Below are 16,289 nucleotides of genomic sequence, written 5' to 3' on the forward strand. Positions count from 1 at the left end.
ACAAATATATTTTAACATTAAAAATTACTGTGAAAATTATGTTTTAGTGACGTTTTGTATTTATAACAGTAATTAATTTATTTCCTAGCGCGAGGCAGCAATCAGGGCAGCTATTAGCTAAATGTGAGTTCAGCATCACAGATTGTTGTTGTGGTGCTCCCACAGACACGTACTAGATGAACACGGCAAAACGAGACATCACAAGAGTGAAATCCTGAATGAAAATCCTGTAAGTGCTTCGACTGTGTTTATATCTCCATAATAGCTTATAGTAAAATATTAGGAGTTCGAGTTCCTAGATCAAAAGTTGCATTAACTAGATACCCAGTGTAATGATTAGAAGAGTACGTTTGTCAACGTTTCTTGCTAGCTGTAACTTATGTGTATGAAGCCAAATGATCTGCCAGCTAACAGCATGCAGAACGAGCAGCTAGACTAGTTATTCAAAGCTAGCTTAACAATCTACTTGTCCAGTCAGTGATTGCGAAAGATAACCAGGGCTTAATTAAAGTCTGTGAGTTGATTAAAGTGAATGTGATTTGAGCATGAAATTGACATGAGAGCTTGGTTAAAGAAGCTAATATTATTTTTCTTAATTTGGTATCCTGCACATGGAAAGAAAAAGAGGAAAAAGAAAGATCACAGACTTTTTTCAAGGTTAAATTGTGCTTATGTGATAACATGGCTGTTGTTGTGGGAAATTGTAGATATCAGGGATGCAAAAACAGCGCGCTTTTCGTCGCCTCCCGCCTCTCTTCTCTATGGTATCTGCAACTGCATCAAATTCTGCTTAAAAAAACTCCCTGTCAATACAGAACGAAATATGCTGTAGCCTATTTTGCCGTCAATACTGCCGACGTTGTCTTTGCTGTATCAGTAGGTTATATGTTTATGTTAAACATCCAAATGTAGACTGGTCTGTCTGTCGGCGCACAGAGCCACGCAGTCGCAGACAGCACGAGAAATGTGTGAATACTGAATTCCCTTGTCTTTCTTATCAATTTGTGTTTGAACGGAAAAAAAAAAATTAACGATGTGCTCGAAAAAAAAAAGTCAGTGTCGTTTTCAACGAGTTTCCCCGTAAATGCAGTCAGAGAAAGAAAACAGATGTGTGTCATTACCAGTATTAGATACATGCATTCGTCTTAAAGGGACAGCAACCCAATATACCTGCAGCTGTTTGTGTCACCAAAGTTAATCAAAAAACAAAAGAGAAAGAGAAAAAACATTTTGTAGCTAAAGGTAAACTGTATTAATTTTATGAACCATATTTAATGTATACAGTGAAGGCAGTGTTATTTTACATTTGATTATTCAATGTCTGTAACTTAATAGTTAATTTACGTGAGAAACCAAAAGCACTGCTTTATTTCACATGTATTTTTGTTCTATTGCATTAATATATGCTTGTACTTTGTTTATTATTTTCTATGCAGAGGCACTAGGCCTACCCTACACAATTACCCCAATCATCCTAGAACTTTACAAAAAGAGCTACTCAAATCATCAGGTGAAATTGTTATCAGGAAGAAGAGGAAGGAGTAGTAAAGCAAGAGGAAGTGATAGTTTTTCAGAATTTAATTTTACTCTATGTGCCTATAGGTGGGATGGCAGGGGTTGGTGGCAATGTAAGTATCTAGATATTTGCAGCGGGGCAAGGGAAAACATCCAAAGACCATTATCCCACCTTCAACACTGGTCCATATAATTTTGCCTACAGTATATCGTGTAGCAAGGTAGTCTTCCGAACCTTTAATAATAAAATTTTAGGGGACCCCCCCAAGAGTCCTAAGTCATTTCGAACCCTGATTAAAAGCCTGAAAAAGACACCCGATAAAACAAAATTTGCGTACACAACGCCTAGTTTTAACTGATGCACTGGTCGGGACAACTGGTTTTCCCTGTTTGGATGTGGCCAGCGTCACGCCTAAAACTTTCCTTGTGTAATGTACACAGACATACCACTCTTTTCTATCTGCTCTTAGGTAAAGATGCGAGTGAAAATACAGCAAAGACAGCGAAATGAAAGAGAAGTGAAAAATATTACTCAGCAAGGATGCATTAAATTGATAAAGTGATAACAAAGACTTATCAGAATGATTACTAGAATTATTAGATGTTTATTAGATGATATTAGAATGAATATCACCATATTAGAATGATTTCTAAACCAGAGTAATGGCTGCTGAAAATTCAGCTTTGAAATCACAGGAATAAATGACATTTAAAAATATATTTGAATAGAAATCAGTCATTTTAATATTTGCTTAGTTTTTACTGTGTTTTTGGTCAAAATAAGATTTTATCTGGTAAGACCTGGTGAACAGAAGACACTTCTTTAAAAAAATATATTTAAAAAATCCATATAGAATCCAAATATTTGAACAATTATTTTTTTCTAGAAGTGCTTTTGCAGGTTGATTTCAAACGTGTAGTCTGCTTATTAGAATACTAAAATTTCTAAAGTTTTTCTAGCTCTAAATATAAAATGTATAAAATATCATTAAGATGCAACAAAAGAAGTGTTAACTATATTATAGAGGCTGAATTTAATCAAAAAGTTGAATTGTATTCGCAAGCCAAGTTAATTTTTTTAACTGCCTGGTCCATGCTTAACCATTTTTATAATCACCTATTAAAAATTAATTGTTTTACTATCTAAATTGTGCATTATAATATTCTATTTATTTACAGGTTCCTTCTTGTGATCCCTTTATAGTGTGCCAACATGCCCTATAGATTGTGTTCAAAAAAACTATCTTTTTTTCTGGCCAATGACAAAACAAGAACACGAGAACAGAACATACTGAACATTTATCAAAAGCTGAACTGCTACTTCTCTATGGTCAATGTGGTTACAGTATGACTTCAACGAGAAGGTCTGTTATAACAACCCAGAGGATGGGGTAAATAACTTCAGTTCTGCTACTGTATAAAGCAATAAGAGATTAATAAAGTTACATAACTGGCTCACTAAATATTCCTGACACCGGCCACTTAATTAATCAAGATAAGATGGCCCGTTTTAAAAGGTCTAATTACAAAGTCCTTTAACAACTGATAACAGAGTAAATTACAACACAGATCACAAGAAGAAAAATTACAGCTTTATGAAATAACAGTTGTTCTCTCATTGTACTGTACTTCGGCTATGGCACATCACATTCCAGCTTATATGCAGATGTGCTGTGTCAGGGCAGCTGAACCACCTGCCTTTACCAGTGGGAGAACTGTCACTGAAGACAAATAGCCTGGCCTCAATCCAGTAGCTTAATGAATGAGATGTTTACTCTTACATGGCAGAGGCCAAACATAATGGCCAAATGGCCTATTCAGTATGCTGAGAAAAAAAAAAAAAGACATGTTCACTTGAATAAGACTGCATGTGTAATTACTCAAAAAGGTCAGATTATCACTGCTAACAACTGATTGTGTGTGTACGTTTGTTCAGTTATCCTTAACAGAATTTATGCTTACTAAATTATTAATTAATAACATTTAGTGGACTTGCATGCACAAATTAATTGTGAAATGATAACTACATTTTATATACTAAAACCTTTAGACCATTTGAAATTGAATAATAAAAAGCTATCTTTAACAATGCATTAATATGGTTTAATGTTTAGTCACTATATGATGAAACATCAGTGTCTATAGCTTTTGATGCTTTTGTCATGAGAAATATTTCTACCTAGAACAGAAAATTCTGATAAAATACAGCTAAACCTGAAACAAAAACAGAAGTCACCTTAAAAAGATCAAGTGTTACTATATTTTAAAGAACAACGACTTCTCTGGTGAAAATGTATATCCATCAAAATGATGGATCGTCTAACTTAAAAACTGAAATTGGGAAACAGGTTGGATTTAGCCTTTGGGCAACCATTCCAACAGGGCTGCTATATAGAATCTACTGCACATTATTCTGAACTCAAGCACTAAACTAGTATTATATTCTGAACACAGACTATAGGTCTGTTCACACCAAGAACGATAATTATAAAGACAACTATATTAGCGTCCACACCAGTGAATGATAACGTCTGTTTATTCTCAGCACACGCTCGTCTGCCACTTTAAATTCTCGAGCTCATTATAGCAGGATGGATTCTGATTGGATGCCAATGGCTGCATTTCCATTAACCTATTTTTATGCGCATTTTCGAATATAGCATAAAATAATCCTGGATGGAAACGCCAAGATGCACATAGATTAAAAAAATGCGCATAAAAATGTAAAATAACTTTTATGCGCACATATGAGTAGGATAAACGTTTTATCCGATAAGAAAAAAATGTGCATAAACTACAATGGAAACACATTTAACGAATAAATTCCTCCATGCGAATCGAAAAATTAATGTGACGGCATAACTGCTTTTATGTTGTTTTGGTCATTCTGAAATGCCTGAGCAAAGTCTGTCGTCAAGTATTTCTGTATAATTGTCTTACACGACTGCATTTCCAAACAGCAGTACCCCTCGAAAGCAATGACCGCATTTATTCTGTTAAAGCTCTCTCTGAGGTTCAAGTCATTTATGAAAATTATTATATTCAGTGGTTTCTCCTATATTCTTAGTTATATTTAGTGCCACAGTTTACCAGGAAGTGATGATTTTGTTCTCTTTGACTCGTTGGATGGAAACGATGCTTTATTCCCATACATTTTTATGCAATATTCCAGTTTTGCGGCAAGTTTAATTTCGAATCTTTGGATGGAAACATAGCTAATGTTTGTATCATTCATCAACTGGAAAAAATTGTTCTGAAAGTGATTCCAACAATAAGTGAAAGTGAAAGTGAAGTGACATTCAGCCAAGTATGGTGACCCATACTCAGAATTTGTGCTCTGCATTTAACCCATCCGAAATGCACACACACAGAGCAGTGAACACACACACTGTGAGCACACACCCGGAGCAGTGGGCAGCCATTTATGCTGCGGCGCCCGGGGAGCAGTTGGGGGTTCGATGCCTTGCTCAAGGGCACCTAAGTCGTGGTATTGAGGGTGGAGAGAGAACTGTACATGCACTCCCCCCACCCACAATTCCTGCCGGCCCGGGACTCGAACTCACAACCTTTCGATTGGGAGTCCGACTCTCTAACCATTAGGCCACGACTTCCCAACATTCCCAATATTGTTTCTCTGTGCCTTTATTGTTTATTGTGGTGTGGACTGCTATTTTTTTTAATATGGAGAACATTTTTTAGAACTCTTTCTTTATTGTATTCTTCGTTATAGTTGTCCTTGGTGTAAATGGTCCTCTAGCTCAAACAGGAAATCTTGGCGCTAGCAACACCAAGGTCACGGGTTTAATTCTCAGGGATAAATTGTATGTAATGTTTGTCAGTTTGGACAAAAACATCCGTAAAACCCATTTTAAGTGCTGCCCTTGGGCAGGTATTACAGGCCACATTAAAGGAAAACCAGACGCAACCTGAATGTTTAATTCACTCACTTCTCTGTGCTGAATTAACAATGTGCTGTTTGAGATTATGGTTTGTCTGCCAGCTGTTCTGACATCATTCAACAAAAGTGTAACTTTCTGCCAATGCCACGAATCATCCATCCATCCAGGAATGTGTGTATGTGTGTGTGTGTGTGTTCCTCCAGCTGCACAAGAGAAAGGAAGATGTTTTGTCCAGCCTGCCTGACATGACAATCTGACAAACGATGGAGAGATTATCACGCTGTTTAGACTGGAACGCAGCTCACTGGAAAATAAGATTCAACACATAACATCTTCTCTTGGAAGGTCAGTGAGCGTACTGACTATTTATCAAATTAAAGAGAGATTAGATGTTTCAACTAAGCTCAAGCACTAAAGCTTGTCGCAAGAATGTTGTGAACGTCATCAGCGATGACGAAATAGTCACTCAAAGAAACATTCCTGCAGAGAAAGAACTTGCAAAAGCAGCAGGGATGTGCAAAACTGCACATTTTCAAAGCTGACTGGCCAGTTCACTGAATGACTAGTAGAATAATCTCTCGAGTTATAGGAAAAACTACAATAGGTGCAAAACAACCCTGTTTTAACTAGTCTGTGGGTTGGCTGACAAACAAGTTGACTTACAAGTCCATGTTTAATTAGGTTGGTTCTTGGCCATATTTCTGCTTCTAGACAGCCGTTTTGGGCATCCAAGACCACCTACTATCTACTTAAATGGGGAAACATCAAAATTGCAAAAAAAAATGCTTGGCAAACCCAGATTTATATAACATATTTCAAATCAGCAGCAAAATCTGACATGAACTTTTCCATAAATGTTGTTTCTATGGTCAAATAGCATGAAAAACTGTATATTTCAAGTTGGTCCAGCCAATCAGCGTGTACAGTCCCAATGCGCATCTCAGGACACTGGTTGTTTCTATGGGAACTGGAGTTTCTAACAGCAGCTGCAGTAATGCGATGACTTTACCAACTGGTGATTGTCTCTTATTTAGTTTAAGGCAGGGCCTGTTCTGCCATATTGCATGTTGAACTTTCTTTATTTTTATATGCTTTATTAAACTGAGGTTGTTTCAAAAAGCAGCTTCACAGTAGTAAACAAGAAATCAACAGAATCAATGATGCAAATTTTAATAATGAGGCAAGTCTTAAATTCTGCTGTAAAGCAGCTGCAGCAAGACAATAGTGTCATTATTCAGCTCCAGTTCAGTACAGTTCAATAACTGTGTGATGTTCAATCACTATAATTAGCCCTTGTGAGGGACCCCTTACTAAATTACAAACACCGCTACATTTTTTGATTTACAAAGAGGAGCAACTGATACTGTAAGAAAAATTAAGAAAAAGTGTGCTATTATAAAAATGTTTTTCACATAATTAGATAACTGGCTTATGTTGTCATGATTGTACTAAGAATAATTACTAAAAAACATTTTATTTTAAACGTTCCTTATTTTCTATGTATCAACTTTTTTCCTACACACTATTAGTGGTACATGAATAAACAGATGTAGAAACATTGAATTGAACGGCAATGAATTAAATTAGCAAATTGTATTTATTCTGTTCAAAACTAGGGCTGTCAGTAGAATAAAATTATTTCAGTTAATTGACCCTTCACCAGGAATTTGACTAACAGGCGACCTGACCAATCATAATGCCAAATCTGCCATTTTGACCAACAAACAAATCAGACAGGAGAGTAGATTAACATTGGTGGACTTTAAACTTGAAAAATCTTGTTGGAAAGTCTTATTGGACTTGGCAACTAAGTGGGGTGGGTCTTTGTGAAAGGTCAATTTCATTGTTTTCAATTCACATGGTTTTTAGAAATCAGGACCCCAGCCTCACTAACCAATTAGCTCCTCTCCTACAGAGCACAAACGTAAATTTTTAACATACTAAGCACTGATTCTATTACACAATATACCTGATTTATGAGGAACCTGTGGGGTGGAGCGGCTCTGAATGTAAACAATCTAGTACCTTTCTGGTACATGCTGCAGGGGAAACATGAGGCCATGTGGCAGGACTCGATCCACGGTTACAGCCCAACAGGGAGTACACAGAGTACAGTGCAGAGCATTCAGATCTTAGCCAGAACGCTCTAAGCGTTCTAAAGCTCTAAACGCTCTTCACCCCCCCAAAAAAAAACCCATTCCAGCAAATGTCATCTTAACTACATGTTCCCCTCTGACTTAGTATAAGTGGTTTACTTGCCGTGTCATTTTCAGCTCAGGTGGAGATATTTCACTTTGCTGTAAATGGCTAAAGACAGCAAATCTTTAATTTTGTATTTGGCATTTCAAACTAAATACAAATCCTGGGACAGAAATGGACCTTTATGAGACAAATGGACAATTTCCTTGAACGACCGACTTTTGGTAATTGAGTGTAAAGTGAGATTCCAAACATCAGTATGCATCATGTAATCAAATATTCCACCAGATGGACAATGCATTTCTCCTCGACCTAAAAGCAGCAGTTAATGATTTGTATCTACTTGAGAGAGCTTGCCTTCATATCAACAGCTCCTAAACAACAACATTTACAATCCCTTCAGTGTTCTGTACTTTTGAACAGTCTAAATCCACAGCAATTCTCAGGTTACCGTGAGGCCTGGTAGCAAAAGTCAATTAGCCCAGAGTGAGTGATCCTACATAACCCTCTGTCTGATGCAAACACCTCCTCTCACCAAACATCATGCTATGGCCATACTGCAACTGCTATGGAGGGTGTGTGAAGTACTTTGCCTGGCAGCATTAGATGGGACACACCTGTAGCCAATTTATGACTGTCACCACTGCAATAACACTCCATCGCAATGCAAAAAGCCTGGCTAGGGTGTTTACTATCTTTCTGTGAGTGTTTCCTAGTGTATGCTCATTTTTCTCTGTGTCTCCACAATTCCAGATAAGTTTCACCAAAAAGTTAGTTCTAAAACACTGATTGCATCGACTCTGGAAACTTCACTTATTCCCCTCACTTACATGTTCATTCCACTGGAAACACACATATCCTCATACAGTCCTATTCCATTTAAAATAGCAAACCTTTTAATAGCAGTCACAAGATGGCAACTTTACAATGGAACGTTATCCATGATCAATACCTAAAGAGAAAGGTAGCCGATATATTCATATGAAAATTGCTGAAAATATTGTTTGTTGTTTCTGCAATGTCGTAATTATAATTATTAGATTACAACCCGGGACGTCCTACTCCGAGCTTATGCCCTCAGACTCATAATTAGGAGTTTCTATAGCACCGCTATTTAATGCCATAAAAGATTATGTTTTTGGTTAATCAAGACAAAACCCCATAAACAGCCATTATGTAAATGGATAAAAAAAAAAAGACTTCTTAATTATTAAACTGTGCTATTTACATGTAACTGTATTGTTTGTCTTTAGTTTATTTTCATACTATTCTCGCACAATTATGACACTAGCAAAATTCAACAAGGAAATATTTAATACAAATATTACAAAACAACTGCTGGTACAAATCAGAGCTTTCAGGAATCCTGAAGTTGTAAATACCAGTTCTAAGAGTATGTGAACCCTTTTTACAAGTTGAAATCTTAAATCACTGTAATTCCGGAATGGTGTGAACACACTTTAATATTACTCTTACGCTTACTATTACACTGCTTATTCAAGTGGATATGCTTATTAGGCAATGTATTGTTCACCATTTTGTCTGCTTGGACATATCTAACATCTCTTTCCTCATTTGTTTTTTGCATCTGAGCTGTGAGTCAGGCACAATCTTGCGGCCCACTACACAATAGCCTCAAGTGGACATAAGATGCTCAGTGATGGCCTTGCATATTTTTGACTGAGTGTTAGTGTGTAGCCACTTGTCCTCCCTGAGGCCCACCACCTCCACTGGAGTGAAGAATTCACAGAAACACAGTTATATAACTAACATCAGCTTGGGGAGGTAGTCCCTGGAATTGTGTAAAATATGGAGCTTTCAGAGCCACTGCTGACAGGAAACTGCTGCTAAGGCTGAGGAAGACTCCTTAAAGAGATAGTTCACCCAAGAATGACAAACACACACAAAAAAGATGTTTTGATAAATGCTGAAGAATGCAAGTAATTCAGGGTGATTATATAATGATAGAATTTACATTGTTTGTGCCTTGGTGTGAGACAAAGTTGGAAACGTAATGGAAGTGGAATGGAAGCTTGAAAAATTATTTACAGACGAAACCGTCATGGATGAATCATTCACAAGAAGTTTGGTCAATATATAGGGTGAGTTTTAATTCCATGATTACTTTATTGGTCTTTATGATGTTCTACATTAAATATTTAACTCACATCAATGCAAGTGAACAATTTACTACGAAGACAGGGTGATTAAAACATCTTAAGTAATTGTTTGACCATCCATTCATGTGCATTTTTTAAACAAATGAATCCTAAGTCATTCCTATTTTGCTATGAAGCAAACCTCGGTCAGCGTAAAAGATGTCAACACGTTTTCCACGTTGCGCACCGTGAAATTACTCTTTAATTCTGGGTGAATGTTAGTTTAAGTTGAATCTTTTGGCCAATCTTCAGGGAAAGTTATCTTGACCAAGCAGTAGTATTTGAGAATATAGGTTAGCGGGTTAGGAGTCAGACCCTTTCTCCGAGTCCAAAATGAAACTCGTTCCGCGGCCGGATGCACAAACGTACCTGCCTCCGTCCTCCGGTTACGTAACGTTACTAGAGCAACTAGACAGCGTGTCCGTGAAGAGAAAACAGTACAACCGTGTCAACACACAGGGAAAATAACGTCCTACATTAAAAACCGCAGTAGTCATGACATTAAACCCCATTTGTTTACACGAGCAGTAAAGACGTGAAAATATCCCTTCATATCCTCTACTTCTGTGTGTGTGTGTGTGTGTGTTTATGTGACTTAACCGGTTACATAACAGCGCTCCACACACACGCAAGCACCGCGCAACGCCTGCCAGACACATGGGCGGCGTCTCAATACCAAATAAGCAGCCTATTCAGACATCATTTGAAGACTACATAATCGCACACAGTGCCCAAAAATGCTGCATAGGCAGGCAGCTCAAGTGGGGTTTGAGGCACAGCCAAAGACATCAAATCTGCTCTGACTAAACTGTCAATTATGATAGTCAACCGAATGACACATTAACCGATATTTCTTTGACTTGCATCCCCAAATCAGAGACACATAAAGGGGCGTAGCTATCCCATGTAAAACAGATGGCTTTGTGCTCATTTACACACTATGAAATCACCACTTTGCTATGCAAATGATTGTGCTTTGTGCACTAACATACGTTGCATTTAAGTTTGTGTATTATTAGCAGTACTGAAACACGGAGACGTTGGCCACAGTTTTGTCTATCGACGTACAAACACAATGAGAGCAGGAGTGGATAAAGCTGTGACATTCGGCTTCAATTCTTCATTAACTAAACACAGCATGCGAGCAATATATCAGAAATGACATGTCACGTTAGCAAGTTACCAGGAATGTTTGGGTTCGCCTACAAATGTGTGTATTATCAGTTATTTTGCACAAAGCGTGCGTGCTCCACCAGGCCTCCATATATGTAAAATAACATGTTGTTTAATCTGTTTAATCCATTGCAAAATTGCAAATTCAGAGCTAATATGAAGCAGGTCACACGCAAGGAATTAAGTTGAAGATTAGGCTAAAATTTGATCTCCGCGAACTTGATTAAGCTGGAAAATAATTCACAAGCAAGTTTGGGTTCTGCTTAAGCCTTACCCCTGTTGGTACTTGAGCAACTCTGCCGCCGAACTGGTGCTGGTTTGTCGGGCTCAGCCTTGCTGTCCAGTTTCACCGGGCTGTCCTCCACCGAAGCGTCCGCTTCAGAAGCGCTCTTGCGCGGCGACGCGACCGACTCTGGCGGAGACTCCATTTTCATCTGCGAGTTTCAGTTACTAATACAATGGGATCGCTTTGTCGAACAACTCAGATTCGTTTTACATCGTCTTTTGGTGCGGATTGCACTTGAGCGTGTGACAGATCTGTTCGTGTTCATGGGAGCGGGTGTGGTCCTTCTGTCCACAGACAGCGCTGTTGAGCGCGAGACACGGTCACACCAAACATACACCGACATGCTCGAAACATTCCAGCAAAGCCTTATGTGGCACATTTTGCTTAGGTTTTTTTTTTCTAACATGGGTGTTTATTGTAGTAACTTGCATCATAATTTAGTTGGTTACAGGCATGATTCAGCTAATACAAATGTAGCCTAATTTAGAACCTAAATGTAATTTGCATCTAAAATTAACTACAATTACATTTATTTTGCATCTCCATTGCTAGTAAAAGTAAAAATCCTAATTGATATTGATTAGAATTAACTCATAGTATTTCAAATTCATAAATATGGATCGTTTGTTAACATTTATTGCAATTAATCTTACCTGATATCTTGCTTAATGAGTCGGTGAGTTGTGGACTTTTAATCACTGATTCGCGCCTATGCCAAACCGCTTGTAAGTAACAGATTCGGCGAATCATTACACTGACACATACAATCGAACATCAAACATCAATTTTGTAAACCAGTTTTTTAAAAGATCCGACTCAGCAGAACTATTTGTTAATCGATTAACTTAATATTTGGCAGGTGGACAATTAAGTGAGCTATATATATTATCTTTGAGAATAATAATTTAACAATTAATTTGCTTTGTCCAGTCCTTTGTCCAAAGATGCATGATGTTATTAATAAATGCACGTATTTTCTTAGTAAACCAAAGGTTGTCCACACACACATACGGAGCATGCTTGACATATGATGAGCTAACGTGCTGCTGACCGCTACTTCCGCTAAATGCCATTCCAGAGCTTGCAAGTTCATGTTGCCATGTATGAAGTTTATTGTATAGCTAGACCAACAATATAAGACAGACAGATAAACACTAAATTTATGAAGAGCCAAAAACATTCATTTGGTATCCTGCTGCTGACCATCTTAAGTTTTTAAAGAGTATTTTACTATTGAGAATTGCAACCTTTACAGATACCGTTCCTCCCAGCATTAAAAAAAAACATAAAAAAGGTAGATTTGCTAGATTACACGTGTGTCAATATCACTGTAGGGTGTCCTGTACTTAACTCATTTGCCATAATAACATAAAAATTACTATGAAAGGGTGTGTTATATTAGACGTTTTTGTATTCATAACAAAAGCATTACTTGGCTCTTTAGATAAATTTTTTAGAATTTGTTTTTAGTTTTGTGTAAGAGGTGGCATTTTATTTTGCTATGTCCCATGCACTGCTCATTACATTTGAATGATAGTAGAATATTGTCAGTAAAAATAGTTCTCCTAATAATTAATAATTAATATTTTGTTAAATGAGAGAGTACTTAATTTGAGTGCATTGATCATTTGGTAATAAAAGTTATATATTTTTTAGAATTTGTTTTTAGTTTTGTGTAAGAGGTGGCATTTTATTTTGCTATGTCCCATGCACTGCTCATTACATTTGAATGATAGTAGAATATTGTCAGTAAAAATAGTTCTCCTAATAATTAATATTTTGTTAAATGAGAGAGTACTTAATTTGAGTGCATTGATCATTTGGTAATAAAAGTTATATATTTTTTAGAATTTGTTTTTAGTTTTGTGTAAGAGGTGGCATTTTATTTTGCTATGTCCCATGCACTGCTCATTACATTTGAATGATAGTAGAATATTGTCAGTAAAAATAGTTCTCCTAATAATTAATAATTAATATTTTGTTAAATGAGAGAGTACTTAATTTGAGTGCATTGATCATTTGGTAATAAAAGTTATATTTTTATTTAATAAAAAAATAAGAGTTTGTCCATGTCCCTTAATGGTTGTCCACCCTGTCATTTTGGGAAATCCGCCCCTTTAAGAAAAGGCCATCCCCTTAACTGACGTCAGGACAACAGATTGTTTGTCTCTTCAATGGCGGGAATTTCAAAAGCTGAATTGAGTAAGTTGGTGACTTTTCTTACTGACAGATTTTCTTTGCATAAGATATGTCCACCCTGTAATCTTGATATTTTACACAAATATTTTAAATAATAATTCAATTTTATCTATATAATCCAGTGTGTTCAATAGCTAGGTGTGGGGGCAATGACAAAAAACTGGATCCAAATATCACAGCTTTCTCCAAATAAGAAAAGAATACATGTGCGAACTGAGTTTCTTTAAAAACACATGGTTTACATAAAATCTTTTATGTATTTATAATTTGAAAGCAAACAAATAACCCGGTTTAGGAAAGGGACATCATAACTTTCAGAAAGTATAATTTGCATCTTAATTTTGCAATGAAAATGTATTTAACAATAATATACTGTACATGTCCATGACAGGGTAGACATATCCTATGGTTTATGCTTCGAACAATGGCCCATAATTATCTAAAAAATATGTGGGAGCTCAGCTAATATGTTTCTATAGTACTTGAGTGTTATTTATGACATTACATAAAGCGAATGGGAAATTAAAACCAAAATGTTTGAGTATTGTGAGGGTTGAAAGGCACTCTATGGCGATACTGACCCATGTAATAATGTTCATTATGAAAATAAACATTATATTATATAATGCACAATAGAGCTTCAGTTGGAAAATTAGTTAGTAAAAATGTCTTGGAACATATATGCAGTTTTCAATGGACTCTCTGTTCTGATGTGTCCTTTTAATTGACACTACAAAGGACAGTGATTTGCACAAAAAGAAATCCACTTCTCTACTTTCTTCATTTTTGTTTTTAATACAATTAGATTTTCTAAAGTTGAATCAAGGTGCATTCAAAGTGCAATACTATAGTTGTAATTACAGTGGGATGAACTTAAGATAGCTTTCACAACAGAGTTCAGTCATGAGACTGATCTTAGATTAGATACTGCAGGTTTACTGCTCTGCATTGACGTATGAGGTTGTGATCACAGTTACAGCACACTGAAAGTTTGTGAAAACAGCTTTTATCTAGAGAGGCAGATGAGATCGGGAAATTCTTATATAACGCATGACATTCCTATTGTTTGCATTGGATAAGTGGAGATTATTTGTGACATTTAGTGTCTTTAGCTGTTACTGCTGTCTACATACAGTGGCATTGACCTGTGGATGTGTGTCTGGTCAACTGATGCATAGGAAATAAGAGGACATGGAAAGACCCACAGCAAAGGGCATGGAATAGCCAACCTCTCCTTTTCCTGCCCACACCAGGCCAATAGGGGTCACTTGCACCCAAATACAGGAAGCCCAGTTACTTAGCAACATGGAGAGGATCCACTGCCAGGTGCTTTGTCATTACATTCACTGTACATCATTGTGGGAAAACTGTGGAATACAGCGCAATCTTTCCTAACTATATAGACACGTGCTGTTTAATCATGTCTTGGTTACTTCCAAAACAAACAAGTAACTATGAGAAGTAAAGCTTAGCACATATCACAGTCTCCACCACAAATAGCAGGTGTGGTCTGCCATTTTAACAAACTGCGGAACAGCACTGACACAGACAGCACTTTTTTAGTACATAGTCATAGTACACTGTGACTTTGAGGGAAGTGCAAGGGACAAGAGATGCACTTGTGTCTGTAAAACAATACAAGAGAGATCAAAACATTATAACAATATAATTTTTAAGCTAAGAGATATTTTGTGTATTATACATGTCATTGTTGAGCAAAACTTTTTTGACAGGATTTGTAATCAAGGTAAGTGAGCCGAACTGGGCAAGCCTCACATTGCATATTAAGAGTTGTATATTGAAGTGATGTATTTTTTTTTTATAGCAAGTGCAAAATAATTAACAAAATAATTAACAAAACATTCTCTTTTGTTTTCTCCCTTCATCAAGACCTATCTCAAGCAATCATGAAAACAAAAGGCAAAGTGCTTAAACATCTAAAAAAAATCTAGTTCTAACTAAATTCAGAGATACATTCAAAACTCCAGTAAATTCAATACATTTGCCTAAATATATTTTTTTCTTTTACACATGATTGATACTTTGAATGCTAGGCAGTATATTAAACTAAGGAGATGTAGGCATGACTGACTTATTTAAACATTGCCCGTTTTGATGAAGCGCTGTGATTTCTGCCGTGCCATCTGATATTGCTTGCGTGCAGACTGGGCACTATAGATTCCTTCTCGCAGTCTCTGTGGAGTGTGAAGCAAAAGAGGTCAATGAGTTTGTTCATGGCAGAAAATAAAAAGCAGTCATTTTGATAGCTATGTACTTTTACTCAGTGTAAAGGCATGTGAGCAAAAAAAAAGAGATAAAACTAGTGCAACCTGTGTACCTAACTTATTCACAGCTTGGCATCTGTAAAACAACTAGAGAAATGCAAAATGCCCAGTATCGTATTCAACAATGGGCACTGATATTTTGTTTGCCAGTTTTGCTTTACATAAATTACATTCATTATAAGAATATTTACACAAAAATATAAATGAAGTGATAATGTACTTACCCTAAGGCCATTCAAGATCTATATGAATGTGTTTCTTCATTGAAAAAATAACTATTACATAATTTGCTCACCAATAGATCCTCTTCTGTGTATGGGTACCATCAGAATGAGAGTCTAAACTTAAAAACATCACAATAATTCATTGTTTTTATAAGCTTTATGATGGCCCACATTCAGTGCAGAGGATCCATTGGTAAGCAAGTGATGTAATATTTTTTTTTTTATTTGCTCCAATGAAGAAACCAAATCATTTATATCATAGATGGCCTGAGGGTGAACATGTTCACCAAATTTCCAATAGTGAACTATTCCTGAAGCTAAATAACAATTTTCAAGCAGCAGTTTTAAGT

The 16,289-nt window shown here is 36.5% G+C and overlaps 2 protein-coding genes across 5 annotated transcripts in view; both read right to left on the reverse strand.

Moving 5' to 3' along the window:
- The window catches only part of LOC132119996 (nuclear receptor ROR-alpha B), a 42,818-nt gene extending 30,842 nt beyond the window's left edge, over positions 1 to 11,976 (reverse strand). Inside the window, exons 1-2 of the mRNA XM_059530026.1 lie at positions 11,885 to 11,976; positions 11,220 to 11,531 (exon numbers count right to left, since the gene is read on the reverse strand). Of these exons, the coding sequence (XP_059386009.1) occupies positions 11,220 to 11,379 (160 nt within the window). The 5' untranslated portion in view covers positions 11,380 to 11,531; positions 11,885 to 11,976. The remainder of the gene's footprint in view (positions 1 to 11,219; positions 11,532 to 11,884) is intronic.
- Positions 11,977 to 14,209: 2,233 nt separating this feature from the next.
- vps13c (vacuolar protein sorting 13 homolog C) overlaps positions 14,210 to 16,289 on the reverse strand; it is a 65,749-nt gene continuing 63,669 nt past the window's right edge. For all 4 annotated transcript variants that reach the window (XM_059530025.1, XM_059530023.1, XM_059530021.1 and 1 more), the window contains one exon: positions 14,210 to 15,625. In XM_059530025.1, coding sequence (XP_059386008.1) covers positions 15,527 to 15,625 — 99 coding nt within the window. In that variant the 3' untranslated portion in view covers positions 14,210 to 15,526. The remainder of the gene's footprint in view (positions 15,626 to 16,289) is intronic.

Source organism: Carassius carassius, chromosome 3, assembly GCF_963082965.1.
Source record: "Carassius carassius chromosome 3, fCarCar2.1, whole genome shotgun sequence".
In the NCBI taxonomy this organism is placed as follows: Eukaryota; Metazoa; Chordata; class Actinopteri; order Cypriniformes; family Cyprinidae; genus Carassius; species Carassius carassius.